Genomic DNA, 18,699 nt, shown 5'->3' on the forward strand with positions numbered 1-18,699 from the left:
CCACCATTCCAACCTGCTTGACAGAAAATGAACGCACACATGGCAAGTTGGAAAACAGTTTAATGATCACTCACCAAAATGTTTACAAGGACAGGCTATTCCACTACTCCTGCTGTCACCGTGTCCTTCACGGTAGAGTATCACAAGTCAAAAGTTTCTGATTGTTTCATTTACTTAAAACCAAATGTAAGAAACAACCTAAGTCATTGCAACTTCAGGCTTCAATGTGAAACCGTCAAACCGTCTTGGAAGGGTTTTCTTTCTGAAAGCAGCATTCCTGTCCAGAAGATGCTTAAGCCTCATCAACCTTTCTTCTTCCAACTAGCCAGTAATAGTTAAATGCCTCAAAATGCCCTCAGAGGTCCCAATATTTAGTCAAGGCAAGTACGAAACAGGCTGCATGCCTTCAAGGTGTAATGAGTATCAGAGTTTTGAGAAAGACATTAAAGCATCATGGACTCCTTCGAGGACCGAGATACTAAAGCACCAGTGCAGAGAGTCTCATGCAATAGGAAGTCTGGAATGAGTACTTCTTCCTTCAGTACCAGGCCCTTCTAGACTTTGGTCTAGAAGAAGATGATTTTTTTGTGCTTCGAGTTGGGAATTTGCCCCTTCGACTTCAGCCTCCGAACAGCCTCCCTCATATGTTTGGGTTGTAGCGGTGGCATTTCTCCCCACTTCTCACACACATCCAGTGCTAAACAGAGGGCAAGGGGAGAGTTTCATTATCACACAAGAGCTTATGCATTATAATCCTTTTGAGTCCTGTAATTCTCATTAACTCTTCTTAAGCTTCCTAAGAAATAAACCAAGACATTTTCCCTTCTTAAGAGAATGCTATAAAATGTATCATGTTAGCTTTAGTATATCCCACATCAGGTTTTATCATAGGCAACAGTTTAAAACATATCTTCTCCTTAAAAGAATAGGTATTTCACCAGCTAGAAATTAGCAATGGGCAGCAGCCAGGTTCTTTACTTGATGGACAGGGGGCAGTTCCCAGGGATCATAACATCAGGGACAACTACTCACCATACCACACTGGTCACCCCAGTGATTGCTTTTTTTTGTATCTTTACTTTTGGCAGCAGGAATGAGCAAAATCCATTGGAGGAAAATACAAAGTCTGTTTCTGTCACCCTGGGCTGAGGACAGGAATCAGGAGGGCAGATTTCCTAGGTGTTTCCAGGCCTTCCAGTATTGAAACTTTCAAGGAATAATGTTCATGCTCTCCTGAATGCAAGGCTCCCTTTCTAGTGTAAATGGAAACCACCACTGGTGCCTTAATAAGTCCCTCACTATAGATATTCTTGGAAATAAGACCACCACAGGCTCAATCCAGTATTTAGACCAACACCACTCACCTTCTTCTACCACCTCCCCGACGAAAACTTTGGAAATACCAGACATAGCAATAACAACATTCTGAGACACAGAGGTACCAGTGATGGACTGGATCAGCTTGAAAGAAGGACAAAAGACTGTGATTAAGGTAGTCAAGGACTGGCTTTGGAACATAGTACCCATAAGAGCTCTGCACTGAAAGAGTTCACTAAAGGCTGGATCTGAAATTGACACCAGTAAAACAAAAGGATTCAGGTGTATAATGGCCTATTCTATTTGTTGAGACCCTATCCCTAGAATACAAAATTACAACTGGTCAGATTATTGAGGGGCATGCTATTTTTATTTTCCTGCCTAAATGTTCCACCAACTTGCCTAACACCTCACTTCAAAATGCCAGTGGATACAGCTGTTGAGTCTCATTCAGTTCTCATAGCTCATGGAAATGAGTGTAGTAGTCCATCCTTACCCTTTTAATGGCTGCCTTAGGGAAAGCTGACCGGCGATACATTTCATAACGGTTCAGCTGCTCCTCAGAAAAAGAAGAAACCAGGATTCTAGACAAAGATTCAGGTAATTAAGTTCACTTATAAGAATGAATACTTAAGATATATATTATTATGTCAATAAAAGCAAGTCTCAGATATCTAAAAAATAAAATTTTCAAGGGATCAATAGTATTAGGCTTAGTGTTTATGAGGAATGAAGAGAAAGCATTTCTACTCTTAACGGAACTTGACAATAAGTGAAATGCAAGTTCCTTTCTTACTTCACTAAGAACAAAAACAACAATGTTGGGTCATTGAATCACACTATACAGGTTATGTTTTCAGCATTAGGCTCTCTCTCCCCATAAGGCTACCTCACTACACTTCACATTAAAGATAAAAATTTAATATGTAAATTTACATTCAAACCAGTAGTTTCCAACATTAACAGATTAAGGGGAAATTTTACAAAATATATGGAAAAGGGTTAATAATCTTAATATATAGTTAAATTTTCAAATAAATTAAAAGATGGCCATACCAATTTTAGGAAATGAGCAAAGGAAGTGAATAGGAAATTTACAAAATATACCAATGGCCAATATATAGAGAGGAAAAAAATTAAGCTTCAGTATTAACTAAAGAAATTAAAATGATGAACTAAAGCAAGATTAACATTTTTCATAAAACAGATAAAAAAGTATTAAAAAGCATGGTATTAGTGAGGATGGGAGGACACAAACTTATGCATGCTGGTAGACTGTGAGGTGGAACAACCTTTTTGGAGAATCTGGAAATACAAATGAAAATCCTTTGAAAATGTTCATACTGTTTAAACTACCAATTACACTTCTAGGAGTTTATTTTAGGAAGTAAATGGACAAGTACGCAAAGATGTGCTCAAGGATGTTGATCATAATGTTGTCAAAAGAGGAAGAAAAAAAACCCAGAACAACTACAGAAATAGGTTACATTATAGTTCATCCATATAATGGAATACAATGCAGCCATTAAAAATGATGATTTATGGGCATATTTACTGACATGAAAATATTTAGCTAGGGCTTCCCTGGTGGCGCAGTGGTTGAGAATCTGCCTGCTAATGCAGGGGACACGGGTTCGAGCCCTGGTCTGGGAAGATCCCACATGCCACGGAGCAGCTGGGCCCGTGAGCCACAATTGCTGAGCCTGCGCGTCTGGAGCCTGTGCCCCGCGACGGGAGGGGCCGCGATAGAGAAAGGCCCGCGCACCGCGATGAAGAGCGGTCCCCGCACCGCGATGAAGAGTGGCCCCCGCTTGCCGCAACTGGAGAAAGCCCTCGCACGAACCGAAGACCCAACACAGCCAAGAATAAATAAATAAATAAATAAATAAATAAGAAAATCCTTTAAAAAAAAAAAAAAAATATTTAGCTATATACTGATATATCAAACATTAAAGAATATATCTGAAAAGGTATATACCCAAATATATACCCTGGGTAAACTCTGGGTGGTGGAATTATAAGTTATTATTTTTTCTATTTTTCTGTATTTTCTGAATTATTTGCAATGAACCTATCCCATTTTTATAATCAGAAAACATAACAAAGCTATTTCCATTTTGAAGAAAATTATGACCTAGATGTATAATTATTGACATGGAAAACATTTACCATATATAATGTGGAAAACAGGTTACAAACAGTCTTTAACATCTTTGAAATTTTTAATTTAATTTTATTTATAGATATATATATGTAAAGAAAATATCTTGGTGAATATACATCAAAATATTAACAGTGTTTATTTTGGTGGTATGGTGATATTTTTAATTTTTACTTATATTTTCTATACCATAACATAATGCAATATTAATTGCTTTATTTTCTTTTGAGTTTAAAAAAGAAAAGAAAAATTTAAGGACAAGAAAAATCTATTAACTTTGTGTGGTCAGGTTAGAGCCTTGAAAGGGGAAAGATCAGAAAAGTGACTTACTGCATCTTTTGAATCTCATCTTCATCCACTTTCTGCTTCTTCTCTTTCTTTTCTTTGGTATCTATTTTCAGTTTTTTGGCTGCAGGAGTAAGTAATGATGAGTCTTCCCTTTCAACTGCTGTTAAATCTGAGATATCCTGACTCTTGAGCTAAGAAGACAAAAGAAACCCTTTATATATTTGGCCTACTTCCTAGACTTGGGTAAGGTAAGAAGACATCATTTCTCATTACAACACAACAAATCCACTTATTTCTGTAGTTTTTTGGTTCCAGGCATTGGCTGTACCATCAAAATATAAGCTACCCTGTCTCTCCTAAAGGAGTTTTTAGCCTAGCTGTAGAAAGAAAACCTACTAAATAGTCCAGTTTTCCAGGTTAGCTATGATCCTAGTTCCAGTCATCTGTTTACAAGGGCAATGTAGTGCCAAGGATCATGAAAACCACTCTCCCCCTGATCTCCTTCTTCTGACCTCATTCTTTAGAGGGGATGTCAGAAAAGTCTTCTCCACCCAGCCAGCTCTTCTTCCTCTAAATCTATAGATCTCTTTACTGATGATGATTCCATGTGGAAAGAATATTAAAAAGGAGGTACCTTCTCATCAAAGCAGTGTTTTTTTGAATTTGGGACTTTTAAGTGAGCTTCTCCCACATGTAGTGCTCTTTTCTTCCTAACTTTCAATACCACTGTATAATGCAAATATTTACTTCCTATTACTAGACTGAGAACTTTATTTATTTATTTTTTAGTTCTTTTAATTAATTTATTTTTGGCTGCATTGGGTCTTTGTTGCTGCGCGCGGTCTTTCTCTCGTTGCAGCAATTGGGGACTACTCCTTGTTGCGGTGCACGGGCTTCTCATTGCGGTGGCTTCTCTTGTTGCGGAGCACGGGCTCTAGGAACGCGGGCTTAGTAGTTGTGGCGCGCAGGCTCAGTAGCTGTGGCACATGGGCTTAGTTCGTTGCTCCGCGGCATGTGGGATCTTCCCGGACCAGGGCTCGAACCTGTGTCCCCTGCACTGGCAGGCGGATTCTTAACCACTGCGCCACCAGGGAAGCCCCTAGACTGACAACTTTTTGAAGATAGGTTTGTCTCTTATTTATCTCTCCTCACATAAATATTTACCATTGTTTTACTCATTCTAGATGTTTAATATCTGTTTAATAATGACAACAAAAAAAATCCAAACTTCATCCCCTCCAACAATATAGAATCTAAGGATACAACAAACCTCATTAATGAGATTTAACTTCTGTTTCCTTAAAGAGAAACTCACATTTAAACTCATACAGGAATATGAGAAGTACGTGAGAGCGAAGGCAGTAAATCTTTAACAACCTTTTCAACTTCTTCTCTAGTTACTGATATATACAAATTTTCTAACTTCTTTGTGCTTCAATTTTGGTGATTTATATTATCCTTAAAAATGAGCCATTTTTCTTGAAGTTTCAAAATTACTTGGTCTAAACTTGAACATCAAATTTTCTTAAAGCTTAAAGATCTCCATATCAGTGCCTATAGCCCTTTCTTATTTCATAATGTTGTACAATTACATTTCAAATAACCAGGTCTTCATTTTATTGTTTATGTTTTTAAAGCATTAATTCATTAACATCTACTTTCATCCCGATTAATTCCTTGCTCCTATATTCTTCTGGTTTATTTTGTTCTTTTTCTGGTTTCTTGAACTGGGTGCTTATTTTCAATATCTCTTGTTTGTTAGTAAAAATATGTAAGGTTATGAATTTTTCTTTAAATAAAGTTTTGGTCAAATCCCATTGGATTTGATGTGGCATTCTCTTTGTTAATTTCTTTAATCCAAAGGCTATTTAGAAACTAGTTTAAAATGTCCAGGTGTTAGTTTTTTGGAGGGAGTTGGAGTGGGAGAAAATTTTTGTTGTTAATTTCAGACTCTATTGCACTGTACTAACAGGATATGATCTGTTATGATTTCTACTTTTAAGAATTTATGCTTTTCTTTGTGGTCTGGTATATGATCAATTTAAAAAAGTGTTTCAGAAGCATCAAAAATTTTTTTTATCTTCTAGGTGCAAATTTCTGTATGTAGTGAGCTTTTTACTGGACTAAGCTAATTATTACTTAAATCCTTTCTGTCCTTGAGATCTGTTTTAAAAGTTCCTTCTTAAAGTAGTTTTGTCACATTTTTCTTTTTCTAAAAGTTCTTAACTTTATATATTTTGATACAACTTTATGCTCTGAAAGGCTGTTTCCATTTAATCCAATGTCTTCACCCATGCTCTCACACTTACATTCAAACAGGAATTATAGCTCTAAGACCCCAAGATTCTACCTTTAGAAATGGAACCTAGAGAACGCTGAGATTCTAGTATCCTGACTGATGCTCAGCGGAGCAACATTGCTGAATTCTTGGGATGGCACAATTGATAGGTTTGGTGCTATAGAGACCCTTGGACATTAGCACCCAGGTCACTGGTAGCAGTTAAATGTCTCAAGAGGATAAGAACGTGACTAAATTAGTAACTACCTCAAAGTCTCCCTTTAACGACTCTGCAGCCTATAATGACAAAGTTACACTTAAGCAATATCTAAGAAACCATATTGGGGTGAAAGTGGTACTAGGAATCCTGGGTTCTAGCTTTTGCCCTAAGTTTCAGTGTCGATTGGCATTGACCTCAATTTCCTCACCAGGAAAACCAAGAGGCTATTTGAAATTCCCTTAGAAGTAGCTTTAACGCCTAAGGGCAGGGATTAAAACTATTGACCCAGTGCTTGGGTCTCTGGAACTGAACCGGCTCTTAAGGTTTTGTCTCCTCTCTCTCCCCAACCCCGCGATGGCAGATCTAAAGGGCCATGGTGAGTTCGACTATCTTAGCTTGGGAGGGACCAACCAAGAAGCCTGTCAAGCAGCCAGTGACACAACTCCTCCGGCCTCATCAACACATCTCTCCCTACCTCGCCTTCTTCAGCCGAGGCCTCTTTCAATTCCCCATCTGCGTCTCCGTCAGTTTCCTCCGTGATTCCGTCCGTGTCAGTAACCCCCGGGCCCCCAGGAGCAGCGGCCGTCTCATCTGACTCCCCTGTCTCTCCACCTTTTTCCGTGGGCGACTCGCAGACAATATCCATGGCGGCGAGAAGAAGATGGGAGTGGAGATCGCGGTGCTGTCAGACTCAGGAGCTCGGGACTCCGCGCAGCACCGCAGCCCAGGAGCTTACTTCCTGTCGTCGCGCTGCGATGACATCACCCATACCGCTCTCCAGAGGGGTCATTTAGAGGCGCGCCTAGAGGACTTCAGGGCTCTGTTTTACTTCTGATTTGGTGGCGGTGGGGAGAGGGAAAATTGAGGGCACGGAAATCAGTTTGTGGATTTTCCACCTTGGGAAACCAGCATTTGTAAAGGAGAGCTTTATTGTTTACTGAAGGGCTTCTTTTTCCTTTCCGTCTTTCTCAAAACGCAGTGTCAGTGAACTCCGTCCTTAATCCGCTTTCCTCAGAGTAAAGTTTGGGGACAGGAGAAAACTCAATTCTGTTGTTCGCCCTTGTTGTGGGATGCGGCTACCAGGCAAACGCAGGCAGGAACTCAATCTCTTACAGTTCAATTGGACAGAGACCTCGGGCTTGTGTTAACATTGAATTGCCAGCGTTTCCCTTCCGTTCCTCAAGCACCTAAAAAGAAAGAAAATAGTCATACAGCTTGAACAGAATTTATCCAATGCATTATTAACTCCACAACTACTGAGCGTCTACTTCGAGCCAGGAACAGTCCTAGCACCACAAACAAAACAGGCGGTTTCTACGCAATTGTATGATTTTCCCAATTCACCAGGACTCAAGATTGGGGTCGGTTTTACAAATCTGACTTTTAATGTCACTTTGGTTAATGTCATCAAAAGTAAGAGGAAATAGGGCTTCCCTGGCGGTCCAGTGGTTAGAACTCCGCACCTCCACTGCAAGGGGAGCGGGTTCGATCTCTGATCCGGGAACTAGGATCCCGCATGCCTCGGGGGCGGCTAAAAAAAAAAAAAAAAAAAAGTAAGGGGAAACAAATCCTATTGGGAGGGAGATATTTGCTTTGAGTGTTTGGCTTTAACGAGCCATTTCAGGGATTGGGAGCATGAAGTGCGGATATTTTCCTTTTAAAATTTTCCTCTCTTTCCTCATTGCGGTACGGAGGGCGGCATTTTACTCACGTCTTTATCACTCGGTTCCCACATCCATTACATATTTATGTGTTCAGAAGGAATGGCCTTGGAAATGTATGTGCGCGTTACCATATTTCTCTCTTTGTTTCTACACTGCCTGGATGAATTACCGTATTTTCTGTCCTGCGAGCTCCCAAAACCGTTGGAAAAGGAGCGCACTTCGGCAGGCACAGACAGGTGAACAGCGTTTGTTCCCTTCCAGTTATACAGCGGGCGACCCTGCGACGCTCTCCTCTTGACCTGGAAGGCCTAGCTCTGTGCAGCGGGGTGCACTTGCCGCAGACCACAATCACCTGCTCCCGCTCGCTGAGCCCCGCCCAGCTAGGTGGGCAAGGGGGCGGGGCGCGGGGGGCGCTCTGACGCGTGACGCCGGATCCCGGAAGTGACGCGCTCCTGGGGGAAAAGGCGGGGGGAGGGGGGTGGTGTCCCGGCCGGTTTGGGGGGCGCGTTGCCCGGAGACCGAAAGTTTGCGAGCCAGAACAGGCTGGGCGGCGGCCCCGGAAAGGGGGTCCAGGGGGCGGCGGCCCTGGGGATGGGGAAGGAGCAGGAGCTGCTGGAGGCGGCCCGCACCGGACACCTCCCGGCCGTGGAGAAGCTGCTGTCCGGGAAGCGGCTCTCCTCAGGCTTCGGGGGCGGCGGCAGCGGGGGCTCAGGGGGAGGCAGCGGCGGCGGCGGCGGCGGCGGCGGTCTCGGCTCCTCGAGCCATCCCCTCTCCAGCCTGCTCAGGTGGGTATCGCTCCGGGGCTGGGCAGCTGCCTGGAGACCCCCCTTCCCCTGCCTGTCTCCTGGGTCCCCAGAGAGATCGGGGCTCCGGAGGCCCTGGCGGGGTGGGTTTGCGGGGTGCCCCGGGGCTAGGGCAGGCGGCCCAAGGGGCGAGGGGCGCCAGTGCGGGTCCGCGCGGCGTCAGGCTCTCCTCGTCTCGCCTAACCCGGCAGCGAAGAATGGTGGGAGTGCCCAGGTGGCAGCCTCCGCCGCATGGCACAGCCGGGCTTCACCCTCGCCCGCTGTTGGGTGCCAGCTGTTGTATCTCACAAGCCACTTTAGAGCAGAAAATATGTATATTTTAAATCTCCCTCATCTCCTGCAGAAACTCCCACGCCTTGCAGAATCTCGCGGTTCCCCTGGAGGAAATTCTCTTGATTCCCTTCTTTTGGGAACTTGGAACCTTCCACCAGGCTCTTCAGGACGTGGCTTTTGTTGTTTATATTCAAATTGCCTCTGGGTTTATCACGCTCAAAGTGTTCTTCTTTGAGCCCCTCTTGTGCTTGAAGCTTAAATTCTGGTTCCTTGTAGTGAATCTCATTGGATTAGTCTGTTAAGTGGCATATGCAAGGTTCATCAGGGGGTTTATTCATCAAAAAATAAAGCTTTAGAAAGACTTGTTTAGGAAGCTGAGGGGTGCTTTAAACTTTTCCAATGTCTGTTGTTAAAATAAACACTTGACTCTGGAGCTGTAAGGATTGAGAGAAAAAGGTCGTTTTTATGTGGCTTGGAGGGGGGATTGTAGGTGCTTTGTCAGTGTGAGTAAAATGTGTTGTTTCAGCAGCACTTTCATAGCCGGTTTTCTTTTCCTTCCTTGTTCTTTTGAGGTTTTTAAGAAGTGGAAGTTCATTTAGAAATGGCTTCATTCGCTTTTGTTCCCCATTAGTTTATGTAACTTCAATTTGAGTGAGCTTGGACCAAAAAAGCCCAAGGCTCTAATAAATTGTTAGGTATTAAGCACTGAGTGCAAACACAGGTCTATACAGGAAGATATTAAAAAGCAGTCTAAGAGAAGAACTCTCCCAGGGGGTTCTTTTGAGGAGGCAAAAACCAGTACCATTTGGGGCAATTTCCAGCCCCTAGAACAATGCTGTCACATAGTTAGTACCCAGGATTTGTTGAATAAATAAAAGTATCAATTAGGGAATGATACATTTCTACATAAATTGATGGTGGTACTCACTGTTAGTAGTTCAGAGAAATGAGACATCACTGTGGGATGAGATGGAGATCAGGGCTTCCAGGAGGAGGGGGACTTCAGCTGACTTTGCAGGATGTGAGGATTTGGGTAGGTGAAGTACTGTGAGAGCGTTCCAAGTGGGCACACCATGATCAGGGGCACTGAGGTGGGAAAGGAGACTTATTTGGTGCCAGTAGGTCACTAGAAGAACTTTCTGTCTGGAGCCTTAAGAGGTTGGGTGTGATAAAAGGAGATAATAATAATGGATGGCTATACTTCCATCTTTCAGAGTGACTTAGTCTTTATGTTTATATTCCCAGTTCCTATATCAGTGCCTGACACAGGTGTTCAATAAATGTACTTCGAATGCATAAATTGGGTTTTGAATCTTACCTGGATTACTTTGATATTCCTGCACTTCTGATGTCTGAGAGATGAGAGAAAGACCATACTGGTTTGGAGGTGCCTGTCTCTAATGAGCTGAATGCTACAGCATTTGGCTGTTTGCCAGAGATACCTTACCCCCCCCCCCCCCTTAACTACCTTGTAGTTAAGCAAGACTAGAAAATCTTTGTTGATTTTCTTTTCTTTTTTTTTTTTTTTTACTTTGGGCCTCATGTTAATATGTCCAGTCTCTGTCATAAAGGGTGGATGTTGTCTCCACTCCCTTCTGTAAGAGAGCTGACTCCTTCTGACTTGCTCCTGTATCTGTTGTTGAGATGGTAGATGGCCTCAGAGCTGCCCCGGCCTCTCATCCCTGTGACTCCTAGGGGCAGGGAGGATCTGCAGGCACTAGTTACACTAGGTGTGTCATTAATTAGAGGTGACTCTGATTAAACTAGTGAAAGATTTCTGAGAAAATGAAACCATGCATTTAGATAATCCCTAGGTCAGCATGTCCTCCCTTTGTAGGTTTGAAAATAGTAGAGGGTAGGTCTCCTATGCCCACACACCCCACCTCAAGGACCCTGGGTTATTTAATGAGAGCCGTGGAATCGTAGCTTCAGATTTGGCCCTTGCATTAGCTGCCATATCCTACCCCACTAATATTGTCAATTGTAGCCTACGTTTGTCCAGCTGTTTTGAGTGACCAAGTAAAGCAGGCAGGAATAGGAGCTTACAGCTGCAGTGGATATAAATGTTCTGGATCACAAGTATGTTTGTTTACTCATCTGTTTATGACCCAGCCCACCCCCCACCCCCATTCCACAAAGGCTTTGTGCTTATTCTTAAGCTACAAAATGCCTCCTCTCTCACCCATCCCTTTTCTCTTATACTGCTTGGGCTTAGGTCTTAACCTCTTAAAGCCCTCCCTAATGACCCTAATACACACAGATCTCTCAGGCTTCTACTTCTTTGGAACCCATTATCTGCAGTGAACAGTAGTGCATCAACTCATACTTTGCTTGCCTAGATTTCACAGTTTATTGCTTTACATATAGTAACTCACCAATTGAGAACATACTTGCTGAGAATCAGAAAGTCAGCAAAGAAGACTTGTACTAGGAAAAAAAGTTGTTATGAACTTCATGTCCTTCTGACCTTCGCTTATTTACTGTATACTTATTCAGAGGCAGTGTAGTATTACGCTTCAGACCACTTGTTCTGGAGTCAGACTGCCTGGATTCACATTTCGCTGCTACCACTGACTAACTGCTTGACTTTATGTAAATTACTCAACCACTCTGAGCCTCAATTTCTACATCTGTGAAATGGGGGGAATATTATCTGCTTTATAGGTATTGTCTTATGTAATGTGTGGAAGAAGCTCACCACAGTTTCTGGCACATTGTAAGCGCTCACTGTTAGGCTTCCCCAGTTCCGTTGAGCACGTACAGTTTTGCCATGCTGTACCTGCCACGTGCTAAGTGCCATGCCAGACACGTCTTAAATGCTGTTCTTTTACTCTTGGGTATCTGTTTTCCAAGCCACGGCAGATTAGAAACAGTAAATAAGGGAGAGGCCCTGCTCAGGCAGGGACACTAATGCCATTCACCCACCAAATGTTTACCCATCATCTGCTTTGTGCTAGGCCAATTGTTAGATGCACTGCAAAATTTATCTCAGGCCTGGCACATAGTAGGTAGTCTGTCAAAATTAGTCCTCTCCCAATACAAGGTCTGTTCCCTTGTAGTGTTTATAGTAGTATGATATGTCTGTGTGACAGACTGACAAAATAAGAGAAAAAAACAATAAAAGGCTAGCATAATTTTTCCCACCGCCAGTAATTTGAGACTATTAACATAGATGAATATAGCCCTACACACCTGGTTAGGCCCCAAGCATCACTGCACTATAGCTTAGTGCTGTAGTATCTGTTTATTGTGACTCTTAGCCAATCAAATAAAGATTAAATTACGTTCAGTATAGCTTGTTAATGAAAGTACAAAAAATTTTAGTTTTCTATCTAAAATGATTCAAATATAATATTTGTTATTTCAAAGGACAAGCAGTAGATTATCTAGAAAGCATAGTTATCTAAAATGCCTAGTCCTACAGAGGTTCTGAATAGCATGGATTTTACTTTATATAATACTGTCTCATTTTCTAATTGTTGAATGGTTGCCTTTATTCTGTAGCTTGAGACAGGCTCTGTATTAAACTTTTTTTTTTTTTTAAACATGGTATTTTTCAGCCCTGGGTACATAGTAGGTCACTCACATTTTCATGTAATGGAGAGTTTAATATGTTTATGGCTATAGTGAAACTACTGATTTTCAGGAAGGCAACTTCTGTTTGAGAATACAGTAAGATTTGGATTAAAAGTGTTCTAACAACTAAGGGAAGAAAGTTCTGAGAAAAGGAAAAGTTAAAAGAAAACACAATTCATTAGCTTAAAACTATGAAGTGGATTCTGAGCTAAATACTGATATGTGTCAATGTGAATGATGTAAAGTGAAATGCACTCCTGAGGGTTCAGAAGCACAGAGAAACAGACCAAAGGTTGTAATTGAGGAATAGATTGTGTCATAGTCTAGGAAAGTTCTATACCTGATTTCTTAAGCATGAGAAGAGTGAATAAGAAAAGAAGCCAAGGAGGCTTGCTGGAGAAATCTGAAAATTTATAGACAGTAGCAATAAATTTGACTATAAACTAGATTTTTACTCTACTGTGGGTGGTGGGGAGATTATCCAAAGACAGTCATGAATTATCCAAAGACAGTCATGAATTTCCCAAAGATATGAAAAGGTTCTGAAATAAAGAATGAAGAATGGAAAGTTTTGAAAATTGGATTCCATTTGGGGGACAATAACGGGTTCTCTCCAAATGTCAGAAGATATGACAAAGTTATTCATTGTTTTAAAGAAAGAGGATTCCTGATGTTTATTTAAGGAATTCATACTTGGAAAAAAAAAAAGTGATTACCCTAACCGTTCTATTGAAATGGCCCCCGAGAATGGATGTGTAGCTTGGAAATTATAGTGACATGACAGCTTTTTCTCATGCTGACCCTTTTACTTTGGCCCTCCTACTGTGCTAGATTTCTTTTGAATGTGCCTATTTTGAGCAAGATGATTTTAACATCCTGAGGAGTGTAACACTGACCATGTAAGGATGTAGAATGGGAGGCCTTAGGAGCAGGAACTCATGGATTTGTGTGATCTAAGTTCCTGCTCTTCTAAGAGAATGCAAAAACAAAACAACAACAACAAAAACCACAACTATTTACTAGGATAGCAGTTTTCTGGATCTTCCACTAAACCTTCTTAATTCATTAAAATTGGTTTTTAAAGAACTTCTTAAAATACTTCTTTAAGTATAATTTTATTGGGATGGCAACCCTTTTCCTTTCATTTGGAATTGCTGTACATTTTTGCTTTCTCAAAAGCAGAACGTGGTCCCCCTGTTAAAAAACAAAACAAAAAAGGTGGCATGCCTGGGAATGACTGCAGCGTGGTTACTTTATATCTAAACATCTAGAGCATGCCTCATGTTAAACTGAGTAAGGCATCTACTGGTAGTAAAAGATAATTTAACAGAAGTTTGTTAAGTCAGAGATCTCCCTTTTCCTTAATTCTCTGATTGAAGTTCAGTTTTGAAAAAAAATTTTTTTTAAAGAGAATCTATTTTATATATATAATTTATTTATTTGTTTATATTTTGGCTGCACCGGGTCTTAGTTGCGGCATGCAGAATCTTCGTTGTGGCATGAGGGGTCTTTTTTAGTTGCAGCATGCACACTCTTAGTTGTGGCATGCATGTGGGATCTACTTCCCTGACCAGGGATTGAACCTGGGCCCCCTGCATTGGGAGCACAGAGTCTTACCCACTGGACCACCAGGGAAGTCCCTGAAGTTCATTTTTGATTGTCTTAGTTACAAAAATTAGAGACGGGAAACAGTGAAACAATCCTGTGAAGAATTTGGTTTGTATCTAGTCAGCTTCAACATGTTCACTTGTCCTGGGAGGTTCTGGTCCCAGTGAAAGTTGCATCTTTGGCCAGAAAAATCCCTTTGAAGGTTCTTCCCCCTACCCCTCACCCTCCTTGGTTTGTTCACCTCAAACAGCTATGAATTTTGGTTTGCAAACGGAAGTCAAGGCTATTTCTGCCCTAGTCTTCAGTAGGGAAAGTAAATTACTGGGTTTTATAGCCCAGAGACACCGAGGAAGCCCCAAAAGTAGATAGTGGAGAGTTTGTTCTTGGAAATGTCGGGCTCTCCTGTGGGCAGGAACTGGGTCTCTTCTGGAGAGCCCTCAGAAAATGTTCCCCACACCGATTTCCAAAAGATTACTGGGAGATATTTTGTGGTATAGAAAATTATATTGTTACATTCATAGAACATCTTCAAATAACTTTGGTGTGGTTAGAGTTAATGGTAGTAATACTAGAAATTATATGGTATGGCTTCATATTTATCCTTTCTCAGTAATTTGTAGATCAAGTTTGTTTAGTTTACAAATCAAAAAAGAGTTTTTAAAACGTCAGTTGTCTCTGCTTTACTTGTGATGTTCTTACCACTATTAAAAACGGTGGAGATGATCCAGGAAGCAGAACAGCCCTCTGGCTTACTTAACTGGTGAGAGTTTAGCATGGCTGCTAAGGGTCAGGCTCTGGTCCATCTCTGCCTTGTGACTTAGGCAAGTTACATAACCTCTCTGAGCGTCTGTGACTTCATATATATAATGGGCCTAGGATAGTACCTACCTCCTGAGGCAGCATCCCGTGAGTTAAGATGTGTAAGACACATAATGCCTGGCACATGCCAAGGGCTTGGTGAACCTGGGCTACTACATTTATCTGATGGGAGCCCAGTGCTCGCCACCTTTGATGAATCTGGAATGATAATCCTGTTTGTTAAGGACATGTGTTTTTTGTTTTTTGTTTTTAATGTTCCCATTTAAAAATTTATAGTAATTGATAGCAGAGGCTCCCAACATTTTCAAATAAGAGTCCCATTTTTAAAAGCCTAAAAATGGTAACGGTGGCAAAGTTACAAACTGATAAATGTTCACAATCTGTTGTCTGAAATCTTGGGGTTTAGAATCCAGAATTTTGGGGTTGCTGGAGGGTGATACTGAGCTCCTACTGGGATCTGGGGCAGCACTCTGAAACATTACATTTCGGAGTGAAACCTGTTAATATTCACACTAAATGGGATAAATATGAAGCAGCTCCATATCAGTTTTGCACCTAACCAAGTCTGCCGCTAACTTTCGAAAATTTATTTTCATAACTTTTTGGATTCCTGAATTGTAGATAAGGGATTATGGACTTCTGCCTTTATTATAGAAAAATTGCTAGACACATAAAAGCACAAAGAAGAAAATAAAATCATCTATAGTTCTACCACCTAAAGAAATTAACTGTTGCAATTTTGGTGTACATAGTTTGGTCTTTTTTCTATGCAAACTTTTTTTTTTTCTTCCAAACAGACAATGTTCTGTATGTACTTTGTCTCAAATTTCTCCTTGGTATATTGTGAACATTTTCCCCATCATTTTCTAATCCCCTCAACCTCATTTTAAATGGGTAAGTGGTATTCCATAGTGTGTATGAACTGTAATTTATTTAATCCCTTCCCTACCATTAGACATGAGTTTGATTTTAGTTTTCTGCTGTTGGAACAACACTGTGATGTACATCCTCGTAGATAAGTTTTTGTGCGTGCTTGTGCTTATGACATTTTATATACTCAGTAGGATAGTAGATGTAATTTGAGTATTTAACCATTGCAAAAATCACATATGTGCAGTTGAATTTGAGGACTCACAATAATTCTAAGGCCCCTTACATATCCTGGGTCCTTCTGATTGGAAAGTAATGTACGGATCTATGGCGGCTAAATGCTACTTATATTTAGAAAGTTACCTTTGTGCAGGCACAGGATTTTTATTAGTCAGGTTGGGGCCTCTTGGGTCCTTCTTCAGGGGCAAAATGTTTAGAAGAGGGCCATTAATAATACAAATGTGTGGAGCAATATGCTTCAAGCAGAATGAGACAGAATCCATTTTGTTTTTGCCTTTTGTTGTTCTAGCTTTTACTGTGGGAAATTTCAAACATACAGAAGTCGAGAGAATAAAATAATGAATCCTCACATACCTTAAGTAACCATAAAACAATTATCAGCTTATGGAAAATTTTGTTTCTTTTTATCACCATCCCCCCCAACTCAATTATTTTGAAGAAAACCTATATATCATTTAAGTGTGTATCTCTAAAAGACAAGGACTCGTTAAAAAATATTAAAAATACCATTATCACACCTGAAAATGGCAATTCCTTGAAACCATCAAGTGTTTAGTCAGTCAGGGTTCAAATTTTCCATATGGTCTAAAATATTTTATTATTTATTTTTAAATTTATTTTGGCCACGTGGCTTGTGGGATCTTAGTTCCCTGACCAGGGATTGAACCCAGGCCCTCAGCAGTGAGAGCGTGGAGTCCTAACCACTGGACCACCAGGGAATTCCCCCAAATATTTTATTTTATATTTTATAGTTGGTTTGTTCAAATCTATGTTCAAACAAGGTCCATACATTGCATTTGGTTGGTATGTCTCATAAGTCTCTTTAAATCTGTGGCTTTCATCTCTGTCATTTTTTCATTCCAGTTTATTTGTTGAAGAAAAAAAGGTCATTTGCCCCATTTCCCAGAGTCTGGGTTTCGCTGATTGCATCTCTGAGGTATCATTCAACATGTTCATCTGTCCCCTGTATTTCCTGTGGGCTGGAAATCAGATCTAGGCTTGGTCTGATTCAGGTTCAAATTTTCTGGCAGGATTTCTTTCTAGGGGATGTTGTGTATGTCCTTCTGTTTAGTCTTCTTTTTTGTGATGTCGGCATCCATTGACCATCACGGTCTAAAGCCATGATTTAGAGTTTGCAAAGTCGTGATTTTTCATTTCTATTTTCCCTTCTTCATTTATTAACTGGAATACTTTTTGCAGAGAAACTTTATAGAGAAACCTCATGTTATTAACTACTTGGTTACCCTGAGGTACAGTGGGTGTAGGAAAGGTGGATTAAATGCTTGATTCTTTCCCCTTATTTACCAGTTTTCAGATCAAGTTGGTTTCCTAGTAGTCTTCAGAGGTGTCCAATGAGTTTCTTGTGAATAATCATTATGAACTCGTACTTTTAAGCTTATTTGTGCTTCAGTAATAACCTTTTTAAAATGTGCTCTGAGACATTTAGACTTTGACAGTTTTACTTTACTATGTAGAGCAGTTGAATTGGTTTGTAATGAAGTGGTGTTGTTCGTATTTGTGTATTTTAATTGAGTGCTATTTCTACTCAGAGTCCTCCAGTTTGTGCTGGTTCTTCTGGTCACTTGCAAATCAAGGATTCTAATCTTTCAGAGTCTGGATTAGTTCAGCTGGCTTTTAATTTTTTAAGTTTCCTGCTGGCCATACATGGCCCTATAGGTTACAAAGCCTTAAAAAGATACTCTAGAGACTTGAGTAACCAAATTTCTTAAGATTGTAATTATGGAAAACCCACTAAAAATGGTGTTTTCCCACCAGGTTTATGGCGTGGCTCTAGATAAGAATCTAGGTGTGTCAAGGTGAGTTGTTACTTATTCAGTCTCGTATGTTACTCTGAATAAGTTTCATGGTGTCACACTTTTTACATAAACATTAAAGAGTCAGTTGAATTGTCTTTTGTTCAGTATACTAAGCGTAGGTCTCTGTCTCATTATTGACTTCTGAGCTATTGCATTCAGAGCTCCCACTCACAGGTCCAATTTTGAGTTCCTGTTCTGCCATCTGTATATTTTCTTTTCTTGGTTTGGAGCTCAACTATATATGAAAGTATTTCTTTTGTTTTATTTTATCCATTGGTTTTATGTGTTTGGAGTGGGGGTGGGAGGACTGGGTCAGGGTCCTTCTGCTTTGGCTCAGATTTCCCCCTTGACTGGCCAGATGTACAAATGCTACACCTGTAGTGTCATTTTAGAAGTGACAAAAGTAGCACATGGAACCACTTATTTGTTTCTTTTTGACAGTTGTTGGGACAGTAAGGGTTCTACTTCAGAGAGATCTTGGCCTCTATTAGGCAATGACAGCATCCAGCTCCATCATACTCACTCCACAGCACTTTCATGTTGGGCTCTCAGATTGTTTAAAGAGCATTGTCATGAGTTAAGATGAAAAATGAAAATAAAAACAAGGGAAGAAATGTATTGGACTTTACTGAGAAAGGAAAATGTATCTTAAAACACTTGAGCTTCATAGTGCCAAGGAGTTCACACTGTCGTGTTGGATGGTGCGTAATTCTTGCAAGACGGAGGCTGTGCCTCTGCCTCCACGTGATGGGGTGTGTCCTCTGT

The 18,699-nt window shown here is 40.7% G+C and overlaps 2 protein-coding genes across 10 annotated transcripts in view; one reads left to right on the forward strand and one right to left on the reverse strand.

The window, feature by feature from the left end:
* Positions 1–42: 42 nt before the first annotated feature.
* Positions 43–7,037, reverse strand: TAF11 (TATA-box binding protein associated factor 11). Of its 2 annotated transcripts, XM_007198001.3 has the most exons (5): positions 6,740–7,031; positions 3,809–3,957; positions 1,814–1,901; positions 1,365–1,461; positions 43–697 (listed from the first exon to the last, which is right to left on the reverse strand). In XM_007198001.3, the coding sequence occupies exons 1-5, from the start codon at positions 6,908–6,910 to the stop codon at positions 567–569; spliced, it is 636 nt and encodes a 211-aa protein (XP_007198063.1). In that variant the 5' UTR covers positions 6,911–7,031; the 3' UTR covers positions 43–566. The 2 variants fall into 2 exon arrangements, with proteins under 2 accessions (XP_007198063.1, XP_007198064.1); XM_007198002.3 differs by lacking the exon at positions 1,365–1,461 and having other exon boundaries at positions 6,740–7,037.
* Positions 7,038–8,409: 1,372 nt separating this feature from the next.
* ANKS1A (ankyrin repeat and sterile alpha motif domain containing 1A) overlaps positions 8,410–18,699 on the forward strand; it is a 185,719-nt gene continuing 175,429 nt past the window's right edge. For 3 of the 8 annotated variants that reach the window (XM_057554558.1, XM_057554555.1, XM_057554556.1), the window contains exon 1: positions 8,410–8,713. In XM_057554558.1, coding sequence (XP_057410541.1) covers positions 8,520–8,713 — 194 coding nt within the window. In that variant the 5' untranslated portion in view covers positions 8,410–8,519. The remainder of the gene's footprint in view (positions 8,714–18,699) is intronic. The other 5 variants (XM_057554560.1, XM_057554561.1, XM_057554562.1 and 2 more) reach the window with 2 other exon arrangements.

The sequence above is a fragment of the Balaenoptera acutorostrata genome, chromosome 10, assembly GCF_949987535.1.
Source record: "Balaenoptera acutorostrata chromosome 10, mBalAcu1.1, whole genome shotgun sequence".
NCBI classification, from domain to species: Eukaryota; Metazoa; Chordata; class Mammalia; order Artiodactyla; family Balaenopteridae; genus Balaenoptera; species Balaenoptera acutorostrata.

Excerpts from the sequence above, each read along its gene's own strand:
- TAF11 (XM_007198001.3), bottom strand. The coding sequence starts at position 6,910 with ATGGATATTGTCTGCGAGTCGCCCACGGAAAAAGGTGGAGAGACAGGG. Across the intron at positions 1,902-3,808 it reads GATGAGATTCAAAAGATGCA|AATCCTGGTTTCTTCTTTTT; the intron begins GTAAGTCACTTT and ends ATCTTTGTCTAG. Across the intron at positions 1,462-1,813 it reads CTAAGGCAGCCATTAAAAGG|CTGATCCAGTCCATCACTGG; the intron begins GTAAGGATGGAC and ends CCTTCTTTCAAG.